At 43.7% G+C, this 17,963-nt stretch overlaps 1 protein-coding gene across 5 annotated transcripts in view; it reads right to left on the bottom strand.

The window, feature by feature from the left end:
- Window positions 1–14,466: 14,466 nt before the first annotated feature.
- LOC131694201 (formin-like protein) overlaps window positions 14,467–17,963 on the bottom strand; it is a 134,715-nt gene continuing 131,218 nt past the window's right edge. For all 5 annotated transcript variants that reach the window (XM_058982695.1, XM_058982696.1, XM_058982697.1 and 2 more), the window contains exons 6-10: window positions 17,647–17,939; window positions 17,136–17,588; window positions 16,970–17,071; window positions 16,778–16,906; window positions 14,467–15,092 (exon numbers count right to left, since the gene is read on the bottom strand). In XM_058982695.1, coding sequence (XP_058838678.1) covers window positions 14,880–15,092; window positions 16,778–16,906; window positions 16,970–17,071; window positions 17,136–17,588; window positions 17,647–17,939 — 1,190 coding nt within the window. In that variant the 3' untranslated portion in view covers window positions 14,467–14,879. The remainder of the gene's footprint in view (window positions 15,093–16,777; window positions 16,907–16,969; window positions 17,072–17,135; window positions 17,589–17,646; window positions 17,940–17,963) is intronic.

Here is a 17,963-nt window from a genome sequence, read left to right on the forward strand (position 1 = left end):
CACTTGCTTGTACTTTCGAAAGAAAATCTATACTTACGTGTTTGTTTGTTCGAGGCTGAACTGAGACAGTTCGCAACGCTGACTGCTGTTAAAATCTATCGGGAAAAAATAAAAGCGCCCTTCTCATATAGATAGTTTATGCAATCACTCTGAAAATCGTTAATCTAATCCCGCTCGTGCCTTATCCCATTTTACTCAGTTCGTCAAGATCGGTAAAAGTCTGAGTTTTTCTCTAATGGTGCTGAATTTTTTTTTTCAAAAACAGCCCTGAGTAAGCAGGAAAAAATGTACAAACCTCAACATCTCAAGGAACGGGTTTGGGCTGCCACCCGACCCGCTAAAACCACTACTCTTGCCCAGAACCTGATTCCTCCCCGGCACTACCATACGGCCTTACTTCGGGGAGGGTTTATTTATGTGCATACCCTAGCAACAATTGAGGTTTTATTGCACTCCTGAAGTCCTTTTTAAAACTTAGAATGAACTTGTAGTGTGCTATAAAACCAGAAATGCTACTTGTGAATCATCCACTCGAATCCAACTTCTTAGTAGGGTTACAGCACCACTCCTCGACACACCACCAGTTCTCGATCATCCAAACAGACTAGCAGTTTCTGCATGGCAGTCAGAAAGTTAGCTTTGGGTCGAGTGTTAGTGCTCTTTCCCTACGAAGACAATTTGGACGGCAAACTTCAGATTGTCTAATTTACCGAGCCCTTCGGCTTCCTTGTGCCATTCGACAACGTAACTCCCTTCACGTACCATTCAGCACCACTTACTCGTTGAGATCCCGACTTGTGCCCAAACAACTCTATTTAGTCCCCGGCAATGGACCTAGCATACTCCAACGGAGAATTCCCCGGCGAGAGAAGTTCTCCCGAAACAGCCAACCAACCAGATGTCAAGGTCAGTCCGGCGATTCCGGTGAAGTAGGGTGTCCGGTGCCCCGACGACCCGCGACTAGTGGTGTCCCGTCGCGTTCTAGTCAGTCTAGTCCACGGCGGCGAATTTAGCTTATGCCAACGGATACGAAAGAAGTTCTCCCGATCCAAGTCTTCTTGGTTTTCGCTTTCTCTTGGGTCAACCGGTAGGGTGCCGTGGTCGGTCCGCTGATCCTGGGCGGAGCCTGGCGTCCGGTTTGCAGGCACCCTGACGACCCATATCCGGTGCTTTATCGCGGTTAACTCAACTAGTCCCGGGTGAGTCTTGCCTACTCTGGCGAAGAGTTTCTCGGCGGTAATTGCTCTCCCGAAACCGTTACTCGCTGTACAGCAAATCATTGACGCTATAGGGGAGTCAACGACACGACTAGACACTGGTATTTCAAAAGTGTATCGCAAATATGACTACCCCTCAGTGACTCAGGTAACTGGTACTGTCAAATTTGATATTTGATTAGAAAAAGCATGAAACCAGCAACACTTATGAATTTATTGTTATTTTTTCAAACAATTCTTATAGTTACCGTAACAACCTCTGGTTACGCTTTATTGTGGCAGAAAGTTTGATAAACAGAGCGTAATATTTTTTTCTTAGATCGTTTGATAATGTTCGATAGATTTTTCAAAATTTGGGGAACTACTGGGCAAGGGACCATGCAAGTCGTACATGTTAAGAACACTTTACTGAAGTCAGTGAATATATTTAAGTGTAAGCAACTACATTCATTATCATTTCTGGATGATTGGGGCAAATCAGGATCGCTTTACCGAACAACGTTCTCTTCGACAAAGTTCGTCTCTCTTCAGCAACACTCCAAGATCTTTTTTGCAAAAGTGCTAGTAAGAGCTTCGACACTAGTGCTACGTTTTGTTGCACAGGTCCCGGAACGTCTAAATCCCCGAGTGCCCCTATGTTTCAACCGGAGATTCAACTTAGTGTGGTGTTGGTTAAATTTGCTGACATCTTGAAGTGGATATTCAAAGCTTCCAAAATTCCTGCCAACCCGCACAAGAGTCCTACTGCATGATTGCAGTACTCTTACATTTGTGCCTGTATAAACTGGCCATGGTTATTCGAAGCTGCAGTGTTGGGAATTTAAAATAGAGCATCTTGGAGGTCGAGCTCATTCTTAAAGATTGATGAGAATCATATGGCGTACCGATAAGTGATGTCTTGACAATTCGAAAATTTGATTGATGTCGTTGATCTTCCGGCTGCCATAAAGCTGCAAGTTGTGTGTTCTACTTTCCCCGGTCATCGTCCTCCCTTTCACCCCTGTACTTGATATTGTTGTTACTCTGAAACCAAACCCTCAGTAAATGTATTTCCCAAGCATAATCGGATACTCTTACAATAAACAATTTAGAATCTATTTCCTCTAATTTTAATTCCAAGCAGTACTTCAATGAATTCCCATTTGCGTATTGAAATTCTACCAACCTTCACTGATTCCGCCATTCGGTGATTTTTCCTGGAATGTTTGGAATCGGTAACGCCTACCTGCCGGCCAACAGCCACTGCCCCTGATTAATTCAGGAATGGAATTCGACCTACGAAGATTTGAACATCGAGGCGAAACATTTGCTTTCTTTGAGGACGGACACGGCCTGCCTGCTGTTGCACGATCAGCAGTACTATCGGATTTGTGGGTAATTGTAATTCTAATTTATTAGCTTACGATACCCTGTTTGTTACATTTGTATACCTTATGTCAGGTCACGGAAGAAACTATTAAGGGTGGAGTGTGCAGGAGCTAAAGTTGAAAGCTAAAGAGCTTAGTTGAATGATTACTGCAGCAGCTATCACATTTTCCGAAGTGATAGCACGACTATTCAAATGTGTTCTCTTATCAAGGTAAAAAAATCAGAAGCAATTCCGTGAAGTTTTCCTTTATCGGTACTCGTGCGATTTCCTTGAAATAACCAACATCTACAACACATTGGCGAACGAAATATACGTGCTGGCACTGGGACAGGCGGGATGTTAGTAGTTGATGGAGGTCGTGCACGATTCCGTCTAAGCTCTCACGACAAAATTCGCTACCAGGAAGAGGTGAGGTATGCGTATAGCATCAAACCGCTTAGGCAATGCGTGTGAAAAAATTTGCTAGCGCGGACATTTTATTTTTCCAGGTGAGTTTTTTGAATGTCTAAAACAAAGATTTGTAAACTAATGACATTTGCATCAACAGACTTGGTTTTAATGGCTTGCTCCAGTCAGTATTTTTTTCTTGCCGGCCGAAATAGACAGGTCGGCGCGAGGAATTCCAGTATTATAAGTTCTTCGCATCCACATGGATTAGCTGTTGGCTGCTGTATATCTAACACGAATCTACACGCAGAAAAATTTAACGTATTTGAATCTAAAATGTATGTTACTGAAATATTGCTTCGAACGATAAAATTATTCGCCTGAAAATATATTTTTAATAATGCAACGATAAGCATTTAATAAATACGTCGTCAATTCCGATAATTTTGCTCTAATTTCTATAAAACAATTATTGAAATAGGGAACGATAGTATTTCCGCTGTTTCTGAATGGGCTGTTTGATGGTCATGAAGTTCTTTAACGATTTAGACATTATGCAAACGGTCGCTTTACTAGAGATACATTAAGCATTCCAAACTATCGTATGTCTCGCTCTTCGCTGACTCGTGTTGAGGCGGAAATATCGGATGCCATAGTATAGTACTCAATATTTCCTTGCTCCAAAAATCGTCCCACCAGGATTCTCAGGACTTGATACTTTACGACAACTCTAAGTCATTTGGTTCATTACTGCCTCAGCATAGAAATTTTTTCAAAAACAGCTCTGGCGATGAACCGTGATTGGTCTTAGCCGTCTAACAGAGAACACAAAAACAGCTGTCGAAGTGAACCTGAAAAGGATACTAAATTTGATCAGATATATAACACAATAGTCAGAACTTACCGTTCCGTTATCAAGAGTTGTTTAAATATATTTTATAATCCGTGGAACATTCTGTAGCTGAATCGGGTCAACACACCGACCGGAAGATGGTGAAACGTGTGAAATTTATTTTTCCGGTAACTATGCATCTGTCCACAGTAAACATAACATGGTTGCTATACAGCAACTGAGAATCAATAAATAAGGAAGTGCTGCTGGAGAAATTATTTTTACGATCGAATCAAGGGGTCACTCAATGCACGGGTAACTGTTGGTAAATGACTCGCACACTTTTTCTTCAAATATTTCATTAAGTTTCAGGTCGTGTCGTTGGGGGAGTCATGATCTGTGCTACCACCGCTGTTGACCGCGTTCCACGTGTTCACGTCGCTTGTCATTCTGTAGACGACATTATCCGGTTTGATGTCTGGCCCTCCCGGTTCGAGCATCTCTTTGCGTGTCGCTTCAAACCTCGGACATTTAAAGACCACATGCTCCGGTGTCTCCTCGACGTTCTCACACTCCGGCCACAAGGGTGATGTTGCGTGTCCGAATCGATGAAGATACTTCCTGAAGCTACCGACAGTTCAGCTTTTCACGGCTCCGCTTGGTTTTCAGCACGGCACCCCAGGCAGGAACCCCATATCGCCGTATCGATGACCAAACAGTAGATAGTAGACGTCTCGTGTTGCTTCTCGGGCCGCCGACGTTTGGCATGATTCGCTATTGCGTTCGTTGCCTTCGCCGATTTTTCACAGGCGTAGTCGATATGGTTATTGAAACTCAACCGACTGCCGATTATCGCTCCCAATTGCTTCAGTGCTCCTTTCAAAGCAATCACGTGCCCTCCGATGTCGATCTGCATCCGTTGAACCGCTTTGCAGTTGCTGACCAACAATACCTCTGTCTTGTGGTGAGCTATTTGCAGTTTGACCCCGTTCATCTAGCTCTCTATCGCGTCTATTGTCTCCGCCACCGACACCTCCACTTCTTCAAGTGTCTGTTGATTTTCGCATTACTGGGCAGCCGCAGTGTTAAGACCCCATCGTACATTCCGTTCCAAAAGCTGGACCGAGACTGGAGTCCTGAGGAACGCCGCAGTGACTCGCCTTGACTTATGCCCTTCACTCGTCTCGTACAGCAGCACTCTGCTCTGCAAGAAGCTCTTCAGGATCTGGCATTGATAATAGGGAACTCTCATTCTGTGCAGCGTTAACTTCCCAGCTGTCGCTGTTAAATGCATTCTTCATATGTATCATGACCATAGCGTAGTATCGATCTCCTCTTCGCTTCTATTTAGATGCCTTCTCAGCACTCTCGAGCAGTGCCGCTAAATTTCAAAATCATTTACCTATTTCTGCTTACCTCTTCCGAAACCGACATTCAGATTCACCGCCTTCCTCATTAATTTACTTTCCGACTGACTGAAATTTCATGCAGAATCGAATGCTTGAGTGCAGAGGAAATATAAATTCCTTCACCAACCAAAGCATTCATTTGTTATTATGTGGAGAGTTTGAAGACAGAAGTTGGAATATTCTACATGAGCATAATTGAACTGCGTAATCTCTATCTGGTGCAATTTTGCTCAATAATCCTTCTCATAGGTAGAATAGAAACAAAATTCAGTTTGCTTCTGAAACCAAACATGTCCGAACCTGAATGCGCTGTGTCGGGAGAACGAATGACGAGGGAAACGAATCAAAAATTTCATTCATCGAGGCGGGCATGAATTGAATTTTGTTTTCTTTCAACTTCACGCAGCGATGTCAACTTTTTCAAGCTCTGCTCTCGAGCACTGTTCAAATTGCCTCCACTGTCGATACTCTTTTGCGAAATCCGAACTGCATTTTGGACAGTCCGCGCTCACCTTCCGTGCATTTCGTCAACCTGTTAAGAATGATTCTTTCCAGGAGTTTTCCGAACGTATCCAGCAGACATACGGGACTATACGAGACCGGATCGCCCGGTGGCTTCCCAAGTAACAATTGAAGTTTTATAGCACGCTACAAGTGCAATCTAAGTTTTATCAGTGGCTATAAAACTATCATAAAACCACAATTGTTACTAGGGTTGCCTGGCTTCGGCAGCAACACCAGCTTCTGTACCTTCCACATTTCGGACAAGTTGCCTTCATTTAAGGTTGCACAGAGAATGCGCAAAATTCGCAAACGAAAAAAGCGGTTTTTTTCCACACCGTATGTCAGATCTTCATAAAAATCAATCAGCGTATGTAGAATGTTGTTACAGTACTGCTGATTGATTTTTATGAAGATCTGACATACGGTGTGGAAAAAACTGCTTTTTTCGTTTGCGAATTTTGCGCATTCTCTGTGCAACCTTAACCACTTCTGGAGCACCATCCTGAACATGTCCGAATATGCCAGGATCACAGCATTCAGCACCATGTTTGGTATTCCATCTGGACCGGGGGATTACTTTGATTTCAGGCGCTTCGATGCTTCTGCGAGCTTATCGTTGGTCGCTTGCCGATCGGCCATGTTTTCTCCTTCTTCGCCTTACGATGGCGGTGGTCAGGTAGTTAAATCGTGCTTCGGGAAGACACCCTGAACGATTATTTTCAGCTTACCCGGGCACATGTCGACTGGCGTCGCCGAGCCCTTCATTTTAACCACCACGACTCGGTACGCGTCGCCCCAGGGATTGGCGTTTATTTCTCGGTACAGCTCCTTATGGCAATCTTACTTGCTAAGCTTGATCTGCCGTTTCAAAGCGGCCCTATCTTCACGAAACTCTGCCTTGCTCTCGTCTTTATCTGACTCTGAAATTGCCCTCTGAGCCCGCCTTCTGGCTCTGAGAGAAGCAACGCGTAGCGTACTAAGCGTTCCACCAGTAAGCTGGATGCCGTCTATTGCGTGGTTCCAGTTTTTGCAACATTGGGACGTCACAAGCCGTCACAATCCTTCTTGTTAGATTAGCCGCATCCACGTTCTCAGTCCCGCTGTTCGGCAGAAGTGCCTGAACGAAGAGGTCGTTATTGAAGGCTTTCGTTTTCTACTTCGCTCACCGGTCATCCTCCGCGGTGCAGCAGGGTTCCGTTTACCGATATGGTAGGGAATCGCCTGGTGGTCGCTATGCGTATACGTTTCGCATACTCTCCAATCCATGTTCGCCGTCAATGAAGGACTACAGAATGTGACGTCGATGATAGACTCCCTCCCATCTCTCCAAAATGTGCTAATGGAACCTTCACTGCACAATTGTACGTCTAACTTCGCTAGAGCTTCCTGCATGATACACCCTCTTGTGTTGGTTACTCTACTGCCCCACGCCAAGGCGCAGGCGTTGAGGGCACTACCAATGACGTTTTCGACCGATCAAATGCCTGGTTAACTTCTCCAGCATTAGGCTGAACTATTCTACTGTCCACCTTGGAGGAGTGTAACAGCTGCACAAGAAGACGCCGTTGAATTTTGACGATCACGAAGCCTTCATATGAGCGTTCTACCACTTCATCCTCCACTCAGCTACCGTTATCAAGGGGGACTTGATACGGCTCTGCGATCAAAGCGACATCGCACATAGTTGCTGTCATGGACTGCCTCAACAGTCACTGCGCGGTGATTCAGATTTATCTGGAATATCACCATTACCGTTGGTCTGCAGTCGCCCGCTTATAGGCAGCCACCCGTTTCATGGTCGTTTCCGTCCGCTGGAATGCAAAGCATGCACTTCGGCCTCTGCGTGCAGTATCTTGCAAGATGGCCCGTCTCCCCGCATTTCCAGCACTTTCCGGATCTATCCGGGCCTTGGAAGGTCCCTGCCAATCTCCGAGGTCCAAACATTTGAAACATTTATCCGCTTGTTTATTTACTCGTGGGGCGGCTCTCAATAGGCATCTCGACTATTCAACCGTACTTTGTCTACCTCCAGCGCCTTGTCGGCAGTGATTACCGGTAAACGAATCATCGCTGTTTGAGTTTCTCCGTATAACCGGAGCACCTCAAGCACCTCGCCCAGGCTACACTGCAGTTGCATTGCACCTCGTCTTCCGTCGTGATTTTATCATGGTCCTTGAACACAACCACCACCTTTAGGTTTAAGGCTTTAACTTCTGCCTTTTCACCCATTGATTTGGTAATAGTCTCCTGAAAGGTCGAGCTGTTAATCGTGGAATCCTTTTTCAACTCGAAGAGCATCTCACCGTTTTGGGTGTGCCTGTTTCTTACCTTGTTTTTCCTCCAAGTCCCTCAGCTCTGGGTCCTCTCTGACCTTCTTGAGCAGCGCTGCATAGGTCGTCGCGTCATTAGGGGCCCTATTCTCACAGAAATTTCCTTCTAGTCACCAAGTGACGTGACTGTGAGAATAGGGCCCTAGATTTCACGGGATTTTTCGGATCCGTACTGTCTAAAATCCCTATACTGCGCATTGGTTAGACCAATCCTCGAGTTCGTCTCACCGGTTTGGAATCCACATCACCTAACTTGGTGTTTAAAATTGGAAGTACAGTACAGAAAAGGTTTATACATTTAGCTCTTAGGAACTTGCCTTGGCGGGACCCGCAAAATTTACCACCGTATCGTGACCGTTGCCAGCTGCTCAATTTGGAGACATTAGAATGTCGTCGTAGTATCCAGCAAGCTACTACCTTAGTGAAAATCTTAAATGGAGAATGTGATGCGCCTGAACTGCTTAGATTTCCGAGTAGCGAGGAGAACACGAGATACATTATTATTACCGAGGTTCCATCGGACATCTTTTGGATTCCATGAGCCACTGTCTTCAATGATTCGAACCTTTTCTCGTGCTGACGGTACCTTTGAGTTTGGTGACTCCTCGAAAATATTTGCAAGCAATATAAGAAGATTGCGTTTACTGTGATTATTATGTGTATTAGTAATAAGGAACCTGACATGTAATTTTATTTGACTTTGTACTTTTAACCTTACGAAAAGATAGTGGTTTTTACGTCCATTTAAGGGTGGCGCCTGGTAGGAGGAGGCCAACTCAAACGGACTTTTTCCCACCCGAATCATTTAGACTATAATGTCCGATGATAAATAAATAAATAAATAAATTAGCTTTGGCGAGCACGACTTGCCCTTCTGACGAACAGAAGGTTTTCCTTTCCACTTCTGCTCCCCTTTTCGCTCTTCCTTCCCATTTTGCTGTTTCCCGTGCTTCTCCTTTCGACCTACAACGGTACCCCAGCTTTCTCCCTGTTGGATGACGTCCTTTCCTTCGGTAACGACAGCGTCGTCGAGTATCTGCATCTTGGGCCCACTTGGTCTTTCGTCTCCTGGCGAGATTATTGTCCTGTTTGGAGTCAAGAAAACTGGCGTGTTCTCCACTTCAATTCGCTTCTCCTTCCCTTGTTTCGGAGGGGCTAGGAAGATAGTAGCCTTAGCCGACGCCAATGCTCGCTCAGCTCGCCGGCATACACTAGCACCTTTCGGATTCTGAGAACCATATCCTTAATGTCTTTATGGACATTGTTTCTCGCGCCAACAAACTTGTGGAGCTCCTCCACCAAGTACTTCGTTGCCACTACTTTTGGTTTTTTTGAAGTGTAGCTCAAACGCTCTGCTCTGACTGTTGTTGCTATTGCTTCTGCTCTTCCTGCTCTTGCTGAATAACTTCAGCTGCTGCTGGTGTTGGAGACCTTACCGAACCTCTTCTGGTGAACGGATTCGCCGTGCCGGCTTCATATGAGGGTATAGTGTTTTTTCCATTTTATTGGGTCCCAACTTCGAGCCGCTATCTCCACTCGTTGTATGGAATCGACTCTTATGATCCCATGGTTATCTATGCAAGCAGGGTCATGCTAGGGTTGACACTTTCCTTCATGAGAAGTAGTGTTCAGAGCCGGTCGGTGTAAAATTGGAAATGGTCCACCCGAACTTAGTACGATATCTGTGTTGTCACAGTTACACTGACTGTCGGAAACGTAGACAAAAAATATATATATTGTTCAGCATACCTACCGCATAACGAATCATCTCCTTCTGATGATTTCAAAAGCGTTGTATCATATTGTAGCAGAAATGGGCTTCTGCTCATTATCGGCAGTGATGCGACTGCTCATCACATCATTTGGGGCAGCTCAGACATCGATCTGAGAGGCTCTGAACTGATGGAGTACATAAGTAGTACAAATCTCCATATTCTGAATGTGGGAAACCGACCAACTTTTGCGAGGTCTGGGAGGGAGGAGGTGTTAAACATAACACTTTGCTCTGATAGAATTTTGCATGAACAGGGAAATTGGCAGGTTCCAAATGAAACTGAACCGTCTCTATCCGATCATAAATATATATTTTTCGATCATTTTGATGTCACCTTCAATGTGGTGACATATCGTAATCCTAAATCTACAAACTGGGACCTCTTTTTGGAAAACTTGGCGACTAAATTTCATGGATATTTTCCAACAATTAGTCAACTAGACGACTTAGATGACGTCGTGGATACGACAAACTCATTCATATTAGCATCCTTCGAAGAAGCTTGTCCACTTCATACTGTTAAATCGACTAGGGGAACCCCTTGGTGGAGGGCTGGGCTTGAAAGAATGAAGAAAGTTATGAGATGAGCTTGGAACAGGCGTCAACGTGATGACTCCAGGGCTTTCAGGTCAGCTTGTAGTGCATATAAGACATGTCTTATATCTGTAGAACGGGCTGGCTGGCAAAGCCTATGCACTAATGTCTCTAGTCTGAACGAGGCTAAATAAATTTCTCTCCAAATCGAATGATTTTCAGATGAACTCCTTAAAAACCAGAGATGGTGTTTATGTGACGGACGAAAAAGATGTTCTTAATTGTCTCTTCGACACACACTTTCCAGGTTGTATCGATCCGGAGTTGAACAATGTTCACAGATCTCATTCTGGTGATTCGGACTCGTGGGCGTTAGCACGCACATTGGTTTCCACTGAATCGGTCAAGTGGGCCGTTGACAGCTTTGCTCCATACAAATCACCCGGAAAAGATGGAATACTTCCCGTGCTACTGCAAAAGGGATTTGATATTCTTAAATATGTCTTGAAAACGATTTTGCTTTCCAGTCTTGCTACCGGGTATATCCCGGAAGCATGGCGAGAAATAACTGTTAGATTTATTCCCAAAGGGGGGCGCTCAAGCTATGAAGAAGCCAAGAGTTTTAGGCCTATCAGCTTAAGTTCTTTTCTTCTGAAAGCTTTGGAACGGATAATCGATCATCACATCAGGAACGTTAGTTTAGTTGAATATCCACTGCACAAAATGCAACATGCATATCAGTGTGGGAAATCCACGATCACTCTGCTTCACGATGTTGTTTACAACATTGAGAAAGCCTTCTCGCTCAAGCAATCTAGCTTGGGTGTATTCCTCGATATTGAGGCTGCTTTTGACAATGTGTCCTTCCAGTCTATTCTGGAAGCGACGCGCGGTCATGGGATACCTGCATGTATTTCAGGTTGGATAAACGCAATGCTTAGTAACCGCATACTTTGCTCGTCACTGCGACAGGCTGAGATACGGAAGTTGAGTATTTGCGGTTGTCCTCAGGGCGGCGTTCTGTCACCTTTGTTATGGAACTTAGTAGCTGACGGCTTGTTGAAGAAACTCAATGAGCTTGGATTTCCAACCTACGGGTTTGCTGACGATTACCAAATACTAATTACTGAATTTTGCATCGGAACAATCTTTGACTTAATGCAACAGGCATTAAGAGCTGTCGAACAGTGGTGTCGACAAGTTAAACTATCAGTTAACCCAAGCAAAACTTCAATGGTTCTTTTCACGAAGAAGCGAATAACAACCGGGGTTCGTCCCTTGCAGTTCTTTGATTCTGAGCTACTGTGTGCAGATCAAGTCAAATACGTTGGAGTCATATTGGATTCCAAACTGAATTGGTCTGCTCACATTGAGTTCAGAGTGAAGAAAGCGTGCATGGCCTTCGGACAGTGCAGACGAACTTTTGGAAAGACCTGGGGTCTCAAACCTAAATACATCTATTGGATTTACACGACAATTGTACGTCCAATACTGTCATACGGATGCCTTGTGTGGTGGCAGAGGGGAGAGGTGGTGACAGACCAGTCAAAGCTAAACCATCTGCAAAGAATGGCGCTCATGGCGTTGACTGGTGCTTTCACCACGACTCCGACTGCTGCTCTTGAGGCACTTCTAAATATCAAACCATTACACATACACTTAAAACAAGAAGCACTATCATGTGCATACAGACTGCAGGTTACTGGGCTTTGGAACAGTAATCATGTTGATCTTGCTACCAGTCATACACGATTGTGGTCACAAATGGTTACATGGGGTGAAGATATTCTTGCTCCCAGCGATATTACACTCACTTGTAGTTTTCCTTACAGGACGTTCCATGTGAAGATTCCCTCTCGAGAGGAGTGGTTGTCTGGCTTTATAGAAAGACAACAACAAACGCAAGTGGTTTGTTACACTGACGGTTCTCTGATAGAGGGACGTGCTGGTGCTGGTGCCTACTGTCGTGAAATGAGATTGGAACAATCTCACTCACTAGGTAGATACTGTACTGTATTCCAAGCAGAAATCTTTGCGATTATGTGCGGGGTGCAATCGGCCCTTCAACTGAGTTTGTCCGGCACAGTTATAAACTTCTGCTCCAATAGTCAGGCTGCAATCAAGGCCCTTAGCTCAGACAAATCCCGGTCCAAGCTAGTGATCGCGTGCCGAACCCAAATCGAAGAACTAAGCATTGTCAACACTATCTACCTTGTCTGGGTGCCCGGACTTTGCGGTATTACTGGAAATAAATGGGCTGGCGAATTGGCCAGGGCAGGTTCAGCGATTGACTTCGTTGATCCTGAGCCCGCGCTGCCAATTTCGACAAGTTGGATAAGGGAAAAAATACGGTCCTGGGCTTCGTCCGAGCACCGCAATTATTGGAGAAATCTACAAACGTGTCACCAAACAAAGGCGTTTCTAGAACAACCATGCCCAGTGGTTTCGAAAAGTCTCTTACATTTTTCGAAGCTCCACTGCGGCATGCTGACCAGGGCTTTAACCGGCCACTACAAACTCAATTATCACATGGCAACTATTCTTTTTCATGTGATCTTTGTGAATCCGACTACGGAACCTCATATCATCTGATATGCAACTGTCCAGCGGTAGCGCAATTGCGATTTCGAGTCTTCAGCCGTCCTTATATAGACTAAACCATGTTTGGTCGACTGAAACTCAGAGACATACTAAAGTTTCTTATCCAATGTGGTAAAGAGCTTTAGGCTTATTCGCAGGCAAGTTGAACTACTTGTGAGTTGCTGTTATTTTTCCCACCCTTCCAATTCTACTTCCCCACACCTCCTTGTCCTTTCCTTCCGCTCAGGAAATGATGAAAACACACGGCAAGGCAATCCCCGACTATGTACGGGAACGTGCCATTTGAGCCAATATATTCTGATTCCTGATAGTACTACCAACTAAATGGTGACAAGTTTTGAACGTACCCGGAGACCTGCCGAGGTTTTGGAGGGACAAAGTCAGCCGTACTGTTAGCCCACTCGCTATTTCCAGTCGGTGTCATCCTTCCTTACTCAGGTAGTAGTACAGCACGCCTGTCAGCCCAAAGTCACCGTCCCAGACATTAGGCTCGTATCGGGGCCAGATATATCAGAAAGTTGGAACTATCTTCAGACGACCACAACCCTAGAACTGTAGCTAACGATGGATATTCTGCCGCATACTTAGTCACCAGAACTAACTATGCGCACACCAAGCAGTTAACTATCCATCGTTCACTTTTTTCGTCAGCCAGGACTAAGGCGGTTATCTACTATTAAATCCACCATCTATAGTACGGTTTCTAAGGACTTCAAGCAAGAACAATAACCCCGCAGATCTCGAGCTACTCACCCGCGATGGTCCGCCGCTGATGCAAACGGCGCTGTGACCTACAAAATCGCAATATTTTGATCATTAACGTAAAAACAGCCGGCCAAAATGGAAAAATCATACGAAAAAACGATACTTTATTTTCATGTGGCCGCAATTTTGTATAACTAATTTGTTCATGTTTTTAGGTTGGGGCACCTCTATGGAATGTAATCTTCAAAATCGTTTTGACTTTCTGCTTGTAGACGACGAATTACGACCTATATGTCCGCAGATGTGGTCGGTTTTCAAAACAACTTTTGCAGGAGCCGCCATTTTTGACAACTTACACTTGAAAATTTTGCTTTTAGGGGAACATGTGGAGACTTGACCAAGCGCGAGATTCAACAATTATTAATAACGTGTTGTTGGGAATTATCAAATATCAAATTAATAATGTGTTCTTGGGAATTATCAAAGCGGCAGATTAAACACTCAAAAACTCACGATTAATTTCTCCATAAAATCATCTGGGGGCTAAGGATGAAAGGCGACTTTTACACATACATAGGTTGTAGTAGGTTCGAACGAGACGATTGAACGCTGAAAACCAACTATATTAGCTAATGCTATTTTCACAACGAGCACTCTATTGCTCTCATATTTGCATCGTATCACCGCAGTGTGAAAGAGATTAATTCTTCAAGCGAACAGTTTTATGAATTTAACTAATCGGAAACGAGATAATACATATCTAAACATAAGTAAGGCTTTTCGGCATAAGACAAAAGTGGCTCATTTGAGTATCCGTACAAGTTTTCAATTTGATTGTATTTTTAAAATATGTGCATACGAGATGTCCCCACTATTGACGATTTCTTTTGTTATCATAACATAACAAAATGTTATTTAAAATACCTGTACATAATGAGGCATAAACTTTACTAAATAAAAGTACTGAATTAATATAATTAACAAAATACTACTTACAAGTAGAGACAAAATAACAACATTCTTCCACTGTCTTCTCTGTAAACCTATGACTAAAATTCTCGGTGTATATACAAAAAAAGATTAGTTTCAATCATATATCAATAATTACACAAGATAGAGAGGGGAAAAGTCTTAGCAACTGTATGCGTGTTTGCGTGTATTGTGCAGTGTTGTGCGGAATTGTAAAGTAAATAAATCACATTAATAGTTGTTCTTCACTAGAACTCCAGTTCTTCCATTGTTCGCGAAAGTCGATTACTGTCAATCCTACGCCGCTGGCTCCTTCGAACGGCGTCCGCCCGTCGGTACGGTTCGTTCTTCAGTCCCAGCAGTATGTCTTCTAGGGCTCCATTGTAGACCTCGTCCTGCTGGAGCAGTTTTTTCTCCCGCACCGAGTTGGTTTTCGTCTTCAGCTCGTTTATAACGGCCTCCTAGGGAAACAACGAATCAGATAGGGTAAAGTGAACCAGAGGTTTACGGACCGTCATCAGGTCATGGGGGTAGTAGATGGGTAGTTTAACTTTCAATTACCAATTGCGTGCATAACAACCATGCACCAGCATCATCTATGTACATGGGGGGGTTAGACACAAGCCGGCAGTTTGTGCAACTAAATGTCTATTATGGGCGCACGGTTTTCTGTACACGCCAGGCAGCATCAATTAAGCAAACAGTTAAACTAAGTGAGCTACAAAACAATCGTGCGAATTCTAACGGAAACTAGCGCGTGCCGTGGTAGCGTTATTTACATTTCATGCGTACCGGAAAGCTTCGATGATTCATGGTGCCGTAGGCAGTTTCAGAGGGAACCTCAAGCGGTTCGCAATGTTTACCGAATTTTGAGATTCATGATCACAAATTGTTAGTTTAATTTTAATAGCGTCACAAAAATACAAAAAAAAACATGTGCTATTAATATAGACTGAGATATGATTTGATATTTTGTAAATTCGTCCCAAAGATATCTGTTCTTAATCGGAGGTGAAGGTGAGCAACGTTAAAGTTTTTTAGTTAAATTGTACAAACGGGATTTAATTGGTGCACATCGTGTTATAATTATTTCTATTATACTGCCTGCAATCGTAAGTCAGTCCCATGTAGATCGAACATGGGACTGACTTGTGATTATGGGCAGTATAGCTCAGTATTAGTCAGAACACATTAAATTTAGAACACAGTTACAATTTTTCAGTAGCTTCCCAAAATCTTCTTCTTCGAGTTAGCGCTTTTGGAATCAAATTTGAATCGGATTTACTCGCTATCCTATCAACGATGGGCTGCAGGCAGCTTTTAGCTTGTTTAATATCTCTTACAGATATCGATCCAACCGACCCCGGTAGTTTGCTTCCAATCTTGCCGTTGAAATGAAATGTGATGAGAAGGGTTAATATTACACACCTCGATGCGAAAATAAAATCAGTAAGAAAATGGAAGCTGAAATGATCGAGTTTGCTATCTACAATGAACAAAAGTCACTTTTTATATTTTTATGTGTATTTTATATAGCAATGGAGCGATTAACAGTAAAACTATATGCTATGACTACTATACACATTTCTCTCGATAAGCACAATTTACCTAATATGAATAACAATATAAATCTTATCTTAGTCATTGAAACGGGACATACTTTATTGTTGATCAGTGCATCCTCAACCGAAAAATAAAGCAAAACCGTTTCCCAGTTGGTGCGTCCCTTCGTGTACCGTAACCAAATCGCTAAAGTATGTCCCAAGCAAAGTTTAGAGTGACGTCTAACGTACCAATAACAGTTATAAATTATAAAGTGACTACGAGAACTAAATTAGGAAGCGAAAAACATGAAAACACATACATCTTAAACACTACACAGCAGACAGAAAAACTTTGTCAAACACACTATCGGCTAAGCTGAAGCACTATATCTTAAAACTATCGATTAGCTAACCAACGAACTCGTGCCAAACACATGTTGCAATTCCCGGTTCATATGCGTTAGGTTTTGCAAGAAGGTACTGGACAGTCGAATGCTGGCATCACCTGTTCCAGCAACGCTACCACTACTACTAGTACTACTGGCGATAGCAGCGCCACCAACTGCAGTGTTCGGAAGTAAGGCTAGGGATGGTGAGCGTACCTGTTGCTTTTTCTGGCTGTTGATCTTGTTGTTCCGCAGAACGACTTGTTCGTTTTCGTCCTTCTTGTTGGCAGCTTGGATAGCAGCCAGCTCGAGCCGACGTCGCTGTTCGTTTTCTTGATCGCATGCCTAGGCGAGTAGAAGAGTTGATATCTTAGTGTTTCATGAGGGCTCTCTCATTTAGCTACTCACCTTGAAAGCTCGAACAAATCGGACTAGCAGGGAGAAGAAGGCATTAGCATCTGAACTCCTGGACGATTCACCGAAGTATTCGATGCACTCTTTGAATGAATCCTGATTCGAAAAAAACGAGTGTTTTTAAAAACTGTCTAGCGTAAAATTTGTTCTGATGTGTTACCTGGGCGGTTTTACAATCTGTTCGAATTTTTTTCAACTTCTCCTCAGAATTGTTGAGAAAATCTCGTAGCACGTGATTGTGCGTACCCTTCCCTCGTAGATCAGCCTCCTTTCGGACGGCTTCCATTCCCTTCTCCAGCTCGCTTACGTCCGTGATCAAAATCTCCAACGAAACTTGCGCCGCCTTATCGATGCAGAATAGTTCAGCATCAAAGTTCATAAGCTCCGGGAACTTTTGCCGAACCGTCGCAACAATGTAGTGCATCAAACTCATTCGCTTGTCATTGGATTTGGTATCCAATAAGGTGTCCAAGCTCTGCAGCTTAAACCCGTATGCCGGTCCTCGTTTACTGCTGTTAAGGTAGTTTCCGAATGCGAGAATAACCTCCAGCACCGAGCGGAATTTTTTCGATGATTTTATCGAAGACGAGGCGGATATAATGGCGTAGATTTGCTGTTAATGAAAATAATGTTAGTTTTTGTTGGATAGTGACAGAAAATCCACTACTCACCGGGTTTATGAGATGCAAACTGTCGAAAAAGTTTCCAATGTAGTTCATGATGGACAGCTTGGAGGAAATTCGTTCCACCTTAGTCAACTGCAGCATGAACTTATCTTCCTCAGTGAGAAGATTCAAATCCTTTTTCTCTATCACATATTCCTTGTAGAGCTTCTGTTCCTGATCCGTGGGAACCATTTTCTGCAGCAGCTCGACATTTTCCAACGAGAGCTGCTTGAGGTCGAGATTGTTAATCGCTTTGATGACTATCTCGACAGGAATTTCCAGTTTGCGGCGAGAGATTGCTGAGGGTGTAAAATAGATATTAG

Source organism: Topomyia yanbarensis, chromosome 3 (assembly GCF_030247195.1).
Source record: "Topomyia yanbarensis strain Yona2022 chromosome 3, ASM3024719v1, whole genome shotgun sequence".
NCBI classification, from domain to species: Eukaryota; Metazoa; Arthropoda; class Insecta; order Diptera; family Culicidae; genus Topomyia; species Topomyia yanbarensis.